Here is an 18,233-nt window from a genome sequence, read left to right as displayed (position 1 = left end):
TACAATGTCATAAATCAACAATTCTATACATTACGCATTCCTCCCCACAGTAAGTGTAGTCAGCCTCTGTTACCAAACAACATTATTGCCATCTTATTGACTATATTCCCTATGCTGTACTTTTCATCTCTATGAATTTATTTACTTTATAACTAGAAGTTTGTACCTCTTAATCCCCTTTATCTATTTCACCCATCCTTCCACTTGCCTGCCATTTGGCAACCACCAATTTATTCCCTATAGCAAATGCATTAATTATATTATAGTTTTGAAATATTAAAAGTAGCTCCAGGTCTCTTACGGACCTTGGGAAACTATTACTTTTCCATACCTTTCTCAATTTGCAGCTAAGTAGCTCAATCAATTGTTTAAGTCCAGTGCTATCTATGAATAATAGGTGTTCCCACTTCTTTAGGATTAATCATTACAATTCATGGTAATGAGTGAAGTTAAATTCATACTTTTCACAAAAAGTGAATCTAGAAATTTGGGTTGATTAGTTTTTGTCTGTTTGTTTTATTTTGTTTTACATGACATTTAAACTGAAGAAGGTGTCCTCAGCAGATTCAAATTCCGGGTATTTCCTGGAAAAGAAGTTCCCAGGTAGTATCCCTTACTGTTGTTTTCTTTTTCAAATCCTTTAAGAATAAGAGTGGAGAGATTATTTTAACAGCATGTCAATGGGACTGTCATTTCATTACTTAAGCTTTATTAAACGTTAACTTGGTTGCAAAATAGAAAAACTTTCATTTCTGACTCAATTGAAGCAAAATAGTAACATTGTGTGTGTGCGTGTGCATGTGCGCGCACTAGCGTGCACACATGCATTTGCAGATTACACAAGGTGTCTCCCCAACTGTGCCCCCAAACATGTTACACACTTATAGTTTTTTTAGAGGTGAGGAGGAGGATTATTTTAAATACTCCTGAAATGTCAAAGTATAGGTTACCTACTCCTACTTTTGGAACTAGTTGTCTCTCCACCTTTTTCCCTTTCATACATACAGCCCAAACTATCTTTTGCCATTCTTTACTATGATGCCTGAAAGTTCTATATCAAACCTCCTCTCCCCACTTTCTTTTTGTAATCAAAATATCCAAATAAGTCATCTTGGAGGGTTAACATGATGACTTACCAGTGTAACTAAGTCCTCATGAACTATTTTGTTAATTAGGTGAACTAGTAGAAAGTAGGGAGGAGAAATAGGCAAAATCAAACTTGGAAGTATGGTGACATGAAAGGCAGTGGAATTTAGAATGCTCAAGTGATTGGCAGTGACAACTAGAGTTATTTGAGAAACACCAGAAGCCTGGAGTTGCATTGATTTTGTCTTACTCATGACTTTGTTTGGATTAGTTCTATACATAGGTTTTGTGTTCTGAGGAAAGCCAAGCCTTTTGGAACATACTTGAAAATGAAATATTTTTGTGCAAATTTCTAGCACTGATCTAGAATTGGAATCCTCACTGCTGGGCCTTGCTTTTAATATTGCAGTCATCACTAGAGTAAAATGAAAATTTAATTTTATGTTTTTTTAAGTATTAACAATTAAAAAATGCTTTAATCTTATACCTGAAAAAAGTCCATGGATTTGTATTTTATGTTCCCACACAAAGAATATTTTGAGGAAGGCATCTTTAAAAAGAAAAATAAATAATTTTACAAAAAACCCCAGAGCTCTTCAATGGGAACTAGTAAAAAATTACTTAGAACTTTTTGGGAGTAGAACATTGCAGGATTTTATAGAATTCTGTAACTCATACTCATGTAGTTGGTTAGTGGAAAAATCTGACCTAGACACAAGTTTCCTGCTCCTCTTCTGACGCTCTGTTTATAAGGCAAGAACTCCTGAAGAACTGAAAAAAAACCTAAACTGAAAATGTTTTAGTTTCTCTGTAAATAATAATAGTTACCGCATTTTTTGTCAGTCTTGTCACGAACCAGACATATCATCAGCTGCAATCTTTACAGCTATCCTATAAGGCGGTAATAGCTAACACTGAGATTAGGAATGTGGGTTCTGAGTGACATAGAAAAGTGCCTGGTACCCATATGGATTCAGATTCCACCCATGTTACTTAATGGCTGAGTGGTGGTTTCTTATCTTTAAGATCTAGTTAAGTAGCACCTATCTTACAACGTTGCTCTAAGTGTTTAGAAAGGGGCCTGGCTCCATCTGTTAGGCTTTGGAATAGCAAGACGCTAGCTTGAGAATGGCAGCTAGTTTGTGATGTTTGCCTGCTGAACATGAAAATTTCATAGAACTTTAGTGGAGATTAGGCCATTCTGTGGTTGTAATGGCCCCAGACAAGACTACAATCATGTCTGAACACTGACAAGAACTGTGTCCTTCCTGCCTTCTACCTGAGAACTATTAAGAAACCAATCATAGAATTACCTTTACCTTCTGACAGTATCAAATACAGAGCAAGGTTGTGTTTCTTCTAACTCTCCTGAAAGTACCTAATAGAAGCCTGAACCTTAGTCCTTTCTAACCCCCATTTGCTGAGATGCTTCACAGTTGTCCACAATGTGTGGTCTCTCTCCTTATAACAAAACAATAAACCCAACCTCATTTTTAAAGAATTTTTATTAATAAACTTTTTAAATGTTATTTATTTATTTTTGAGAGAGAGAGAGAGAGAGAGAGAGAGAGAGAGACAGCGTGAGCAAGGGTGGGTCAGAGACAGAAGGAGTCACAGGATCTGAAGACAGGCTCCAGGCTCTGAGCTAGCTGTCAGCACATAGCCTGGCATGGGGCTCGAACCCACAAACCGTGAGATCATGACCTGAGCTGAAGTTGGATGCTTAACTGACCAAGCCACCCAGGTGCTCCAACCTAACCTCATTTGACCAAAGGTGTTCTCACAGTTCTTGGCTAGAGGGCATTGCCATGAGCAGTGAATGAGTTAACCCATATAAAGCACAAAGAACAATGCCCTGTACTGGGTATGTGTTCAATGGCTATTATCTATATAGGGTTTTATGATTTTGTAGAAGATGATATGGAAGCTCAGAGAGGACTCACAGCTGGAGGTGGTAGTGCTGAAATTGCAGTCCAGTTTTACTATGTTCCAGAGCCTATGTCTTCACTCCACGGCCCCGCAATCACTTTGACCTGTCCCCAGAGATTGCCCATCCCTTGTGTCAGGAGGTGACTTTACTGGCTCCTGGGATTCTAGTTTTGTCTTGATCTATGTTTGAGCAAAAACTCTTTTCCTCTAAAAGGTATTAAAAATCAACTGCTAATCCTTTTCATTTATGAAGAGGCTTGTTAGGTGAAAGACCTTCAGATATTCTTTCTTTTACTACAAGTTTAGTCTTTTGATCATGGAAAAATTCTCTTTTATCCTTTGATGTCTCATTGACTGAAAAGGCTATGGTAAAGAATGTTAACTTAAATCTTCTGGAGAGAAGGGAGCTGGAAGACAAGAATGGTAGCCCCGGGGTACAGAAGTCTCAAGTTGGGAGCCCCGGGGTAGGCCTTTGTAAAACCATACAGCCGCCTGCTACAGGGATAAAGATGTATCAGGAAAACCTCAAGGGAAGACAATACTGACAGCAAGACGGATTGATAATAACATTAGACCATGGATATTAAGTGTCTTTTGCATTTACTCATTTTCTAGTTTATGCCATGGGGATATGTATGTTCTGGGGGTGGAGGGGTGGGGTGGATGAGGTATGTATTTGCTTTAGGCAAGAACTTCTAATTGAGGTTTTCCCAAAATGTATTTCTGAGAGTGCTGGTATTCTTGCAGATATTAAAATATGTTCCGTGAGAGACAGTTTAAGGGTCAAGTTTTTGAATTGTTCCAAGTGTGTCTACTCCTTGTAGATTCACAACTGATGTTAGCAGCAGTTAAAAGCTCTTAAAAATACAGTAAAATCCCTGTTTAACTTTGTAAGTCATGCATTTCTTAAATTCATTTGAATTTAGTGTTTTTTTCCTTAGAACATATTAACATCATCATCATCATCATCATAGCTACCATTTATCAAGTGTTTGCCATACACCAGATACTGTTCTAAGTACTTTTCATATATTAATTCACTCATTGCCTCAACAACTTTATTATTGTTCGGGAGACTGAGGCATAGAGCAGTTAGCCTATTCTAGGTGACACAACTAGTAAATCAGTACAGAATGTTCTTTTAACTGATTAATGTCTTAGGAGGAAAAGTGGGAAGTGCTCTTTTGATTCAAGGAGGTAACAAAGAGAAAATAGCCTGATTTATTTAAGTATTAATGAACATTTATAGAGAAACTAGCATGAACAAATGCTATTCAAAGTACTAGAGATAACAGCATTAAGATAGACAAGATTCCCATTTTCATGGAGCTTACATTGTAGTTGGGAATAAATAGATAATAAATAAGCACATAAGTAAACAAACAAACCAAAAAAACAGGTCGTGATAAAGCTATGTGGTGTGACAGAGTAAGAGTAGCTTAATTTTTCTTGAAAATGAATTTGTGTCTTATCAAATAACTGAACATGACTCCACAGCAGAATAATCAGCTTATTCATAGCCTTTTAAAAGTAGGCCTACTGATTCAATTCATTGACAGGCAGTGTTTTTCCCTATTGGAAAGGTCATCAATTTGGCTTTTATATTCTTAGAGCATTTTTTCCCAAAATGGGATCAATGAAGTACTAGTTCCTGGGAATTTTAATAATTGTATATGTGTGAAAATATTTTTTGGGTCAAAGAAGTTAAACAAGTTTCTTTACTACACCAAGTACCCAGAGTTTCCAATATACCAATATATATTACATAGGATTATGGGGTACAGTATTCTCATTTGGCCATGGAAGTTTCTTGTGGAAACATCCCATGGGAGTAGGATTTTGTAGAACCCACTTTGGAACCCACTTGTCTCTCTTTTTACTGCATGGCACATTGTGATAATTAATTCACTTAAAAGAAGGTTTTAGTCTTTTGCATTGGTTTAGAATAATTCCTTATTCTCCTTTGTTAGAATTCTGAAAAGGCACATTTCAGATCTAAGAGAAATAATGTTTAACTGAAAATTACTATTCTTTAATATTTTGCATTTTGTTAGTTCCGTTTGCTTGCATTTAGGTTAGTGGGTAGAAGATTGGAGGGAAACTAGATAATGTGACTTCCCCCTTGGCTCCTTGCCTTATTATGTTGAGTCACTCTTTCTTAATAAACCCTCTGCACTTCTTGGGATCCAGTGGCACTATATGTTATGTGCTCTTTCCTGATCACTAAGTGAAAGAAACTCTACCCTTTTCTGCCTCTGTCATCTCACATGAACAGAACAAAAAGAGAAATAAAGTTTTGCCTGAATGTACAGTGAAAGGTAAGTTTCTCTTTCACCCATATTTCCATTTTCCAACAGCAAATATTGTTACTGTTTCCTTGTATATTCTTCTGGACCTATTATGTATACATATGCATATATAACATATCAAATACTTGTGTAATATTTGCATTCACTATGGATATAAAGACTCCCTTTCTGAACACAGATGTAACAAATGTAATAACACACTGTTTTATCCTCACACTTTATTCACTTTGCAATTCATTTTGGGAACTTTCTCATATCATTTCCTGGAGATTTGAATCTTTAACAAAAGGAAAAAAAGAAACAAACATGATTTCAGAGCATTTCACTGTATAGAACGTTATAGAATGTTATGTTTATCTAGCTATATTCCATTGTATAGATTACTATAATTGATTCAACTAGTCTCCATTTCATAGACATTTTGATTATTTTAAAATCATTGTCTAAAACAAAATAATCCCTTAATATTAGTCTTGTGATTGGGTGAATTTTGCTTTGATACTATTATTTTAACAACAGTATTTAAAAAAAATTTAGGTTTCCATTCCCCCCCCTCTTCATTTTATTTATTTATTTTGAGGGAGGGACAGAGAGAGAGAGAGAGTGAGAGAGAGAGTGAGAGAGAGATTTTCAAGCAGGCTTCGTGCTGTTCATGCAGAGCACAATGCAGGACCCAAACTCATGAAGTGTGAGGTCATGACCTGAACTGAGATCAAGAATCTGACCAACCAGGGCTTAATTGGCAGAGCCACCCAGGCACCCAACAACCTTATGGTTTCTAAATGTTTTCTAGAACACTGAAATTTTTAAACTTGTGCTTAAAACAGTAGGCTTATAAAAATCTAACTACTGCCCTTTATTAAAATTCTTTCTCATTTAATTCTCACTGATATTGAAAATGTTCATATTTATCATATTCTAATGTTAACTACATATTTTCATCCAGAAATTATTTTTAAAAGCCTTTAAGTTCTTTACTTTTGAATTTTAGAACCAAAATTTAGATTTTTGAATTTTTTAAAGGCTTTAAGTTCTTTCTGCATGGGTTATTGTTCTGAAGTACAGTACCACTGCACATTTGGTTGACGTTTTCTATATAAACAAGTCACGCATAATATAAATGAGCTTAGATTGGATCAGATACAATGAGAGTTGAAGAGTGATGGTTGATGCAAACGAGTGGGGTGATTAGTATTGTTCTTGCTACATGATGAATTACACCATATCATGCATTAAAACAATGGATTGTCCTTCAGGATATCAAAGACTTTTTAGCAACAACATGATGGGAAATATATAGTCCTTTATCATTTTGCAAAAAGTGAGAGTTACAATAACAATTTTGAGAATTCTTTTCAAGTTTCAAAGAATATTGTCATTGTGCCAGCAGTGATGAGAATGTATGCACCTTGTCCTTGGTAATGGGCACAGTGTATTTTATTGTTCTTTTACTCTGCAGTACTGACACGTAAGCTGTTTTGATCTCTGGGTACTTTAGCTTAAAGTGGACCAGAAACTCTTCTACCCTTGGGGGTGTTAGTAGGAGTCTAATGATTCTGTTTGATCTACCATGTTAAACACAAATGAAATAAATCGGGAGAAATACACATAGAGAGTATATCAAAGAGTTATTTCTACTTCTGGGCATAAGGCAGTTGCTAAGCAACCTGTGTCAGACTTCATGGTCATCTGTTAGGCAGGACACAAAGTCAATGCTCACTCAAGACACATAAGATCATAAATGAAGAAAAAAACTATTTTGTTGGATTCAAGAAACAGCTGCTTGGATGAACATATAATGGTTGCAAGATATGAGGCATCTATTTGCAGATATACTTAAGGGAGCAATGAATCTGACAAAACAAACAAACAAACAAACAAAACAGAACAAAACAAATCTACATTCAATCCAAACAGGCTGGGAGGACAGAGAAAATAAACTAAACTTTGTATGACTTGTTCCCACTTCTCAGTATCTGCCTTCAGAACACTGTGGTTATCTGTGGGATATAATAGTCTTAACAAGCTATGCTTCAAAGCTTCCACCAGGAGAGTCCACCATGAACCTTTGGAATTTGGAGTTTTATTGATAATAAGATCACTTCCAATCTTCTTTCACAGTTTTCTTCAATACCACATTTTAAAATACGAAATCTGTAACTTAGAAAAGAGTATTTTTCAAGAAAGAGAGGTCTGAGGCTTTGGGCTGAGTTTAACAAAGCTATCCAAGGCACACAGTGTGGAGGAATTATGGTTTTTGCTTTGTAGAACCTATATATCCAGTATCTGAAAATGACTGATGATTTTTCTTCCTTATTTTTCTCTGGATAAATATTTTTCTTCTGATATTAGATTATTGCTTGGCTGATCAAAACCTTTCATTGTGTTCTGTTTCACTGAGTCATGCTCAACTGCAGTGTCTCTATAGTACACTTTACTAGTCTCTTGCCCTTAGATATTTTTTAACTCATTTGAGGCCCCAGTTTCTTAGATGTAAATGTAAATCATCAATAATCATCTCATGAAATTGTGAGAATATATTGAATAATATAAAATAATATATAAAATGCCCAGTGGATAGTATGTTTTCCCTTAGTAATTTTTACTACTTATGGAATATACTATTAGAACATAGTATTCTAAGTAGGATTATTGCTTTTTGTCCACTAAAGGCATAAACATTTTCTAAATGAGAAAGTACATTAATTCATGTTTTCTATTGAGATTTTTTGAGGTATTAATTATAATTTAAATAATTATTAAATTCTAGTTTAAAAAATATTACATCTGGGGTGGTGGTTGGCTCAGTGGTTAAGCCTCTGACTTTGATTCAGGTCAAGAACTCATGGTTCGTGAGTTCAAGGCCCACGCCAAGCTCTGTGCTGACAGCTCGGAGTCTGGAACCTGCTTCAGATTCTGTCTCCCTCTCTCTCTGCCCTCCCCTGCTCATGCTCACTCTCTCTCAAAAATAAACATTATTATTATTGTTTGAGGTACAAATGGCAGCCATTTTAGTTTGTTCTGCAGTAAGTATAAGTAGTTAAGGTCTGTCAGTAAAAAATGTTTTTTCCCACATAATGTAACTATATACCCTTCAGCATATTCATGATACAAAAAACCTACTATCCATAGGTCTAACCTCTCTCACAGACTCATAGATTCGACTTGAAAGCAGAGACCAGCTTTTTCTTTTCAGAGAGGATTTTTTGCACTTAATTTTGGGAGTCTTAAAGATCTCTTAACATTTTTCACAATGATGCATTCAGTTAAAACTGTAATGTCAGTTGTAATGATGATGAAACAAAAGATCCAGAATCCATTCTTAAGAAGTCACTGCTCATCCCTTTAGGACTAGTTGAGTCCAGGCATTCTCTCTGTGGCAGTGGAACATTTGTTAGTTTATTCAGTAACTGTTTTTTGCATGCCTACTATGTGCTAGGCATGTGTAAGATGCTGGGAATATAATGGTGAACAAATTTGAAGCAAGCGCTACCTTCCTGAAGCAGTGAGAGAAACAATAAAGCAGAAAGTGACTTGAAGGAAATGAACAGGTTGTAGGGATCAAGAATGCTGCTTCTGTGTTGGGTGAGCTGAGATTATACTGGGAGGGAGGGTGACCAGGAAAGATTGCTGAGCACATGTCATTGGGACTGCAACCATCCAGAACAATGCTGACCCCTTGGACCCTAGCATTTAGTGTGGGTGGTTACACCACAGCTGATGTACCTGTCAGTGACCTTTCTTTGTCTCCAAGACTTCTGAGTTTGAATAATACAGCGTGGTCTTCCATCTCCTTTTCCTTTATGAAGGCGTTCAGCTTTTATCTTTGTTTTCTAAGACAGCTGTTTCATTTTACTGATGGATGCAATGTCATCCTTCAGCAAGCCAGTGCTACTTTCATTATGAGGACTGTTTTCTTCTACACATTTTTGTTTCAACCTATGTCTTTTCATATAAATGATGAGCTCTTTAAAAATAAACAAAAATAATCTGTTTAGCACAGATTAGGGAGGAGCTGTAATCTACACATTAAAGTGTGGTTGTTCTATTTCGCAGGTTTGTTTTTCTGTATCTTGATTACCAGTTTCTCATAAATAATTAAGCATTGCCTAAAAAGGGATTTAGGAGGTCATTTATGAGTACTAATTATGCATCTTCATAGAATTTTAACTGTACATATTTAGAGAGAAGACTCTGGTTTAACAGCAATAATAAAAGCATCTTTCTATCAGTGGGAGCAGTGTTTTCAATTTGGTTACCTTTCAAAACACCCATGAGTTGCAACAGTAAGAGTATATTAATCTATACAATTCAAACATTAATAAACTAGTGATCATGTTTATACCTTTATATGATTAAAGCCTAAAGTACATGATTTCTATTTTAATCCCCAGTATCTACATGTCTATTTGTGTGATTGGGAGTTTTAAAAATTTATAATTAGCATCTAACATCTGCTAGAAAGGTATTACAAGAAAAGAGGGCAAACAATATGAAACATAAAATGGAATGCCACATTATAATAACATCTGTAACCGATGTTTTATCTGCACTGTGTAAAGTGCTCTATAGGCGAATGGCTTCTAAAACTTACCTAAGAGGTATACAAATGTGAATCAGTGTACATAAAAAACATTTTTTATTGCTCACCTTTAATTAAAAACAATGGAAAACTGAGCTGTTTTACAGTAAAATTTTTTATTTGTAAAGATTAGAAATAATTATAAAAATAAAGTAAAATTCAAGTATGTTGAAGAATAAGGAAATCATTTTTTAGACTGTATATGTTTTTTTCCTAAATCATAAATATGTTGTCTTCACAAATACCCAAATATCCCTTTTCAGACTCTAGTTCCATATATACCATACCCATAAATGCAATGACAGACATTTGGAAACAAACATGAAAGTATTTCCTTAAAATTTTTTTTGATGTTTTTATTTTTTAAAGAGAAAGCAGGAGCTGGGAAAGAGGAGAGGGAGAGGGAGAGGGAGACAAGAACCAAAGTGGGCTTGCCCTGACCTCAGAGAGCCCGATGTGGGGCCCAAACTCACAAGCTTTAAGAGCACGACCTGAGCTGAAGTCAGATGCTCAGCCAACAGAGCTACCCAGGCACCCTGAAAAGACTTCATGCAATTTACAGAATGGTATTTTCAGGAATCTTTTTAAACACTTAGAGGAAATTTTTTTTTGTGGTGCAACGGGCATTTTGGCTATGGTTATTAAGACTTAGACTTACAGAGATTTAAAAAAAGTATTTATTCTTGGAGGAGGGGCAGAGAGCAAGGGGACAGAGGGACTGAAGGGGGCTCTGCACTGACGGTAGTGAGCCTGATGTGGGGCTTGAAATCACGAACCATAAGATTGACCAGAGGTGAAGTCAGACACTCAACCAACTGAGCCATCCAGGTGCATCACATCAATAATTTAATTACGTTTGACTAAAGTGCTGTGTTTATCTCTGAATGACTAATAGGATCAGGAAATACTTATGTGTTCAACTTGACCTTAGTGATCCAAATCAATTACTCCAGCTATATTTCTTTGTAGTCATTTCATTAATGGCCTTACTGAGGTACCTCCATTTTCTGAGAATAAACCCAGCTTTACTCAAATGAGTCACTATGTCTCTGCTTAATGAGCATCATAAAAATATTCCTGCTCTCTTCTAAACAATATTTAGACTGAAGACAAAGCTGTTCCTATTGTAGCTTGGCCATCATTTCTCTGCAAGTGTATATCAGTTGTAGTAAACGTAATACACTGAGTAAGTGCATGTGAGATCTAGCTTGGATATCTCCTCTCTTCTTGTCGTAATTCTTCTGGGTCTGAACTCTGGTCTGTAAAACCACACTCCAAGTCCAAAGTGGAGGAAATGTAAAGAATATTTGCTTTACCCTTTCATTCTCCCCAGTTTCAAACTAATTAACAATAGAAGAATACTGTATGTTTACACTTATCCTGTTTATTTTTCCTTTTCCAAAACCTCTTTTTTTCTTTTACAGTTTATTGTCAAGTTGGTTTCCATACAACACCCAGTGCTCTTCCCCACAAGTGCCCTCCACCATGTCCTCCACCCCTTTCCCCTCCTACCCCCCCGCCCCCGCTTCAGCCCTCGGTTTGTTCTCGGTATTCAAGAGTCTCTCATGATTTGCCTTCCTCCCTCTCCCTAACTCTTTCCCCCCCTTTCCCTTCCCGATGGTCCTCCATTAGGTTTCTCCTGTTAGAACTATGAGTGCAAACATATGGTATCTGTCCTTCTCCACCTGACTTATTTCGCTTAGCATGACACCCTCGAGGTCCATCCACTTTGCTACAAATGGCCAGATTTCATTCTTTCTCATTGCTGTGTAGTATTCCATTGTATATAAACCACATCTTCTTGATCCATTCATCAGGTGATGGACATTTAGGCTCTTTCCATGATTTGGTTATTGTTGACAGTGCTGCTGTGAACATTGGGTCACATGTGCCCCTATGCATCAGCACTTCTGTATCCCTTGGGTAAATCCCTAGCAGTGCCATTGCTGGGTCATGGGGGAGTTCCATTGTTAATTTTTTGAGGATTCTCCACTCTGTTTTCCAGAGCGGCTGCACCAGTTTACATTCCCACCAACAGTGTAGGAGGGTGCCCGTCTCTCCACACCCTCGCCAGCATCTATAGTCTCTTGATTTGTTCATTTTAGCCACTCTGACCAGTGTGAGGTGGTATCTCAGTGTGGTTTTGATTTGTATTTCCCTGATGATGAGTGACGCTGAGCATCGTTTCATGTCCCTGTTGGCCATCTGAATGTCCTCTTTATACTTCTCCTATTTTTGAAGTCAAAGGAGAAGTTAGTAGGGTATAACTAATCAAGTATTTTATTTGATTTCATAGTGTGCATTTCTATGTTTCCTCTGTCAACTCAAAGAGGAAGTATTTATGTATATACTTTGCTTGTACAGAATTTTCTGTCTTTCTTCATATATACATTTTCCTACCTTATGGCAGTTGTCGGCTACAGTCCAGATGCCTTGAGTTGAATAGCACTTGAGAAGGTTTTTCACACCCTTTTTACTTTCTAGGGAACCAACAGGAGCAGAAGGATTGTGGGGGATTTTGCTTTTCCACAGTTACCACTTACATTCATGGAAGTTTGAGTAATAGCTCTTATTGAAAAAAATTTCTTTGGCCTCTTGGATATTTTAAAAAGTCTCAGCAAAAATAGTAATTAAAAAAATTTCAGCCAAAATAGGGAGTGAAAATGGAAGAGTATTTGATTAATAAAATTTAAGGTAATATATTACTAACTGTTAATCTGTATTCTTTCAGAGGTTCTTTCTGAATATATTAGGGAACATAAATATGTTTCTATTTTCATTCTTCAAGGAAATCATGTTAAAACCTTGTCGTTTCTGTGCATTATGTGTTTTAAGTGTTTTTCTGTGTGTTTTAAAACATATTTGATTTTTGATTCTTAACAGAATATTCTCTATGGTTCAAAATACAAAAAAAAAGCTTAAAATTTATTTTTAATGTATAAATAGATAATTTAAGCATGTACTTTTTAAGTGCTTAGTGATTTAGTGGGAATATTAATAGCCATCAACCTTCATTTTTCTTCTCAAGAAGATTATGATCTAATTCTGAGAATGAGATACATATGATTTTCTTTTTTTAATGTTTATTTATTTTTGAGAGAGACACAAAGTGTGAGTGGGGGAGGGTAGAGAGAGGGAGAGGAAGAATCCAAAGCAGGCCCCAGGCTCTGAGCTGTCCACACAGAGCCCAATGTGGGGCTTGAACCCACAAATCATGAGATCATGACCTGAGCTAAAGTCAGTTGCCCAGCTGACTGAGCCACCCAGATAGGTGCCCCATGGTATACATGCTTTTAAAAAGCACTCATGGAAATTTATATAATATATATTTTGAAGTGCTTATTTATTTCTTTTGGTGGGGGAGAGAGAGAATCCCAAGCAGGCTGTACACTGTCAGTGCAGAGCCTGACGAGGGGCTTTGTCTCAGGAAGTGTGAGATCATGACCTGAGCCAAAATCAAGAGTCAAGGCTCAAATGACTGAGCCATCCAGGTTCCCTACATGTAACTTTTAAATGTATGTAAAAGACTATTATGTCTCTGGAACTCATTCCTGCCATTTGAACCAAAACAATTTTTTTCCCCTAGGAAAATTATTTTATTATTCTTATAATAAAAGATTCAAGCAATTAAAGAATTACAGAAAAGAAATTAATGAAAGTGATCTTTAATCTAAGTACACCCAAATAGCCATCATATTAAAGAAATAATATCCCATTATCTTACTATATATGTTTGAAAATACAGGCTAGCTTTGAAATGTTTGCCATAAAGCAGGATCATATTGTATGTGATATTTTAAGAACAAAACATATTAAATTTAGAGGTAGCAATGAAAATGAGGTGAAGTGAAAGGAACTGATAAAACTCAAATATTTTGAATTATTATTATTAAAAATCCTCTTAAGATTAATTTTGAGGATTATAAAAGTCACTAAGAGTTTTGATCCTTTTTTAAAACTACATCTTTGAGGTGCCTGGGTCACTTAGTTGGTTAAGTGTCTGATTTCAGCTCAGGTCATGAGCTCATGGCTTGAGAGTTCAAGCCCTCCATTGGGCTCTGTGCTGACAGCTCAGAGCCTGAAGCCTGATTTGGATTCTGTGTCTCCTCTCTTTGCCCCTCCCCCGGTCACACTCTGTCCCTCTCCCTTTCTCTCAAAAATAAATAAACATTAAAAAAACCCTACATCTTCAATTTAAGATAAGGTTGATTGACTCAGTTTGATAAGTCATTTGTGTTTTTATATTTCCTTTTACTTTTCTTCTTTAATCTCCTGATATTTGTTAGTAACATTATTCTTTTCATACTGTCAAGGTTTATAACATTTACATTCTAGTCTATAGACAGAATTTGTACAATTTTCTTTGTATTCCATTTTTATGGAGACAGTACTCATCATACGTCATTTTTGTATTGTTTTGCCAGTCCTGAGTTCTTTATTTTCACTTATCCTGTAAAAGTAGTTTTAAATTTTGATGTTTCTGCAAAGCAGTTTTGAAGAAAAGCTCATGAGTTTTGTGTTCTTCAAGTTCTTTCATGTTTTAGAATGACTGTGTGTTGGTTTTATATTTGACTAATATCATGGCTTCATGTTTTTTCCTATAGAAATCTGTGGGCAATATTCTCATGCTAATGCATTAATTGTTATGTGTAGAAATCTAAGTCCATCCAGATTTTTTTATAGGTGACTTTTCCCCCCTAGAGATCTGCCTTCAGAACTTTCTGTAATACTTGAAATTCAATAATTTAACTAAGAAATGTCTTAATATTTAGCATTTTGCATTAAAATTTTCTCAAATATGATAGGCTGAAATGAAAATGAAGACCTAACAGACCACTCGTGAGATGCAACAAAAACATTACTGAGAGAAGTTTATAGCAATAAATGCCTATATTAGAAAGATCTTAAATAAACAACCTAACTTTATAACATAAGGAACTAGAATAAGGAGAATAAACCGAGTCCAAAGTTAGCAGAAGAAAAGAAATAATAAATATTAGAGCAGAAATAAAGAATAGAAAACAAAATAAATCTGCTCTTCCTGTAGTGGTTAGCTGTGGCGGCCGTGAAGACCCTGAACCCCAAGGCCGAGGTGGCCAGAGCCCAGGCGGCCCTGGCGGTCAACATCAGCGAGGCCCGGGGGCTGCAGGACGTGCTGAGGACCAACTTGGGGCCTAAGGGCACCATGAAGATGCTTGTTTCTGGTGCTGGAGACATCAAGCTTACTAAAGATGGCAATGTGCTGCTTCATGAAATGCAAATTCAACATCCAACAGCTTCCTTAATAGCCAAAGTAGCAACGGCCCAGGATGACATAACTGGTGATGGTACCACGTCCAATGTCCTAATCATCGGAGAACTACTGAAACAGGCGGATCTCTCCATTTCTGAAGGTCTTCATCCCAGAATAATAACAGAAGGATTTGAAGCTGCAAAGGAAAAGGCACTTCAGTTTTTGGAACAAGTCGAAGTGTGCAAAGAAATGGATAGAGAAACACTTATAGACGTGGCCCGAACGTCTCTACCTACTAAAGTACATGCTGAGCTTGCTGATGTCTTAACAGAGGCTGTGGTGGATTCCATTTTGGCCATTAAAAAACAAGATGAACCTATTGACCTCTTCATGGTTGAGATCATGGAGATGAAACATAAATCTGAAACTGATACAAGCTTAATCAGAGGTCTTGTTTTGGACCATGGGGCACGGCATCCTGATATGAAAAAAAGAGTAGAAGATGCATACATCCTCACGTGCAACGTGTCATTAGAATATGAAAAAACAGAAGTGAATTCTGGCTTTTTTTATAAGAGTGCAGAAGAGAGAGAGAAACTTGTAAAAGCTGAAAGAAAGTTCATTGAAGATAGAGTTAAAAAAATAATAGAACTGAAAAAGAAGGTCTGTGGTGATTCAGATAAAGGATTCGTGGTTATTAATCAAAAGGGAATTGACCCCTTTTCCTTAGATGCCCTTGCAAAAGAAGGCATAGTAGCTCTGCGGAGAGCTAAAAGGAGAAATATGGAAAGGCTGACTCTTGCTTGTGGTGGAGTAGCTCTAAATTCCTTGGATGACCTAAATCCTGATTGTTTGGGACATGCAGGACTTGTCTATGAGTATACATTGGGAGAAGAGAAATTCACCTTTATTGAGAAATGTAACAACCCTCGCTCTGTGACATTATTGATCAAAGGACCAAATAAGCACACACTCACTCAAATCAAAGATGCAATAAGAGATGGCTTGAGGGCTGTTAAAAATGCTATTGATAACGGCTGTGTAGTTCCAGGGACTGGTGCAGTGGAAGTGGCAATGGCCGAAGCCTTGATTAAATATAAGCCCAGTGTAAAGGGCAGGGCCCAACTTGGAGTACAAGCATTTGCTGATGCGTTGCTCATTATTCCTAAGGTTCTTGCTCAGAATTCTGGTTTTGACCTTCAGGAAACACTAGTTAAAGTTCAAGCAGAACATTCAGAATCAGGTCAACTTGTGGGTGTGGATTTGAACATAGGTGAGCCAATGGTAGCTGCTGAAGTAGGCATTTGGGATAACTATTGTGTGAAGAAACAGCTTCTTCACTCCTGCACTGTGATTGCCACCAACATTCTTCTGGTTGATGAGATCATGCGAGCTGGAATGTCTTCTCTAAAAGGCTGAATTGAAGCTTCCCTTGTGTCATCTGTATCATGAAGACTACAGCGATCCTAAGAATATAGCTATGGAGTTTTCATCCAAACTTCAAATGATTTTCAAGAACATTTTCTTTTCCCATATGAAAAAGAACACTGACACTCAAATTCTGAAGTTCTGAAATTATAATAACAGTATTTTTTTAATTGCACTGCAGTGTACACACATTAAGCAGGCCATTTTCACCCAATGAACAGGATGTTTTGCTTTAGCTTCAGTGACCTAAAAGTACCATGTTAGACAAGTATATGTTATCTACCTTATTATTAAATGGTCCTTGAAAACAAACAAAAAAAAAGAAAACAAAATAAATCAAATCTGTTATTTTTTGAAAAGATAAAACTGTCAACCTTCACCCATATTTAGTAAGAAAGAAAAAGAGAATACTCAAATAAATAAAATCAAAGGTGATTCACTGTTGTTTCTATGAGAGACAGTAATTTTCTTCAACATATTATAATTGATGGCTGCATATGTCTTCCATGGTGAAGGGCTGTGGGGAGGACGCTGGGAAGAAAGTTGAGTTGAATTCTCTGTATGCTGTCTTAGGATATTTGTGCTCCATTCTCACTTCTGAGGTTTTTTTAAAGGATCCCCTGAAACTAATTACAGCACATGTCCTGTTCTTACTGAGGAAATAGGGAAATGGATTTGCCCTGTTCCTCATCCCTCATGTGTAGCCCTGGAGCCCCCATTAGAGACACACAGTGTTTTAGCTTTATTGTACATTTCTTGAACTTTACCTGTTTCTTCCCTGTAGCTCTTTCCACTGCTCCCACTCAAGACATCACTCAGTTCATTTCCCCCAGATTTGAGGGTATTCAGAGAGGTCTGACTGGTTTCTGAAGGAGAGGGCTGGGTCACGGAGTATGTGCCTCACTATAAAATACCTCACACTCTGCTCCAGAGTCTCATCTTTTCTCCCTGTTTTGGAGCCACTTTTTGAGCTTCATGGTATTGAATTGCATAGTTGATGCTGAATTTTTCCTGGATTTCACTGGATTGGATGTTGGGAGAGGAAATTATGTGTAGTGGTTTTATTCTACCATGTTAACTCAGGCATCCCCAAAGCATTTTATTAACCAGGAAAATATTTCTATTCATTGTGCAGATAAGGAAATTTTTAAATAGAAGATTAGGGAGGACACATTATCATGTGAACAAGCACTTAATTACATTAGAGATGCAAATGTTTTTTGAGATTATACTTTTGTAAACAAGATGATCTTGTTATAATGGAGGATTTGTGATAACTGCAATATAAAGGAACCTCAGAGGAAAAATTAGGAAAACTGAGTATTGGAACTATTTATTGCCTGAGTTAGTGGTATGCATAAAATCCAATGAATAGCAAAGACTGTGTGCAAAATCACAACACAGTACATTCTATAACATTGTCCCATTTGCTTCTTTTAAATATCTAGATAACTTTTCTTGTAAGTGAACTGAAGAAATGTTGTTCAGACTGACATACTCCTGAATGTTTTAAATCTCTAACAATCAAAAACACACTTGGCAGAGAACTAATTTCACACCTCAGGCATTAAAACCCAGAGTCTGTATTCATTGTTTATTTTACATAATGTAAAACAGCATGAAGCAAGATATATTATACAATGGATGAACGGGAATTTTAGAAAAC

The 18,233-nt window shown here is 36.5% G+C and overlaps 1 protein-coding gene across 1 annotated transcript; it reads left to right on the top strand.

Moving 5' to 3' along the window:
• The first annotated feature begins 530 nt into the window (after nt 1-530).
• On the top strand, nt 531-16,876 carry LOC115275267 (T-complex protein 1 subunit zeta-like). The gene is made up of 4 exons (XM_029918962.1): nt 531-603; nt 2,981-3,147; nt 3,378-3,479; nt 14,954-16,876. Exons 1-4 carry the CDS (start codon nt 531-533, stop codon nt 16,556-16,558), a joined length of 1,947 nt encoding a protein of 648 aa, XP_029774822.1. The 3' UTR covers nt 16,559-16,876.
• The last annotated feature ends 1,357 nt before the right edge of the window (nt 16,877-18,233 follow it).

Source organism: Suricata suricatta, chromosome 2 (genome assembly GCF_006229205.1).
Source record: "Suricata suricatta isolate VVHF042 chromosome 2, meerkat_22Aug2017_6uvM2_HiC, whole genome shotgun sequence".
In the NCBI taxonomy this organism is placed as follows: Eukaryota; Metazoa; Chordata; class Mammalia; order Carnivora; family Herpestidae; genus Suricata; species Suricata suricatta.
The sequence above is the reverse complement of the archived record's forward strand: the minus strand, read 5'-3'. Positions and strand labels throughout refer to the sequence as shown.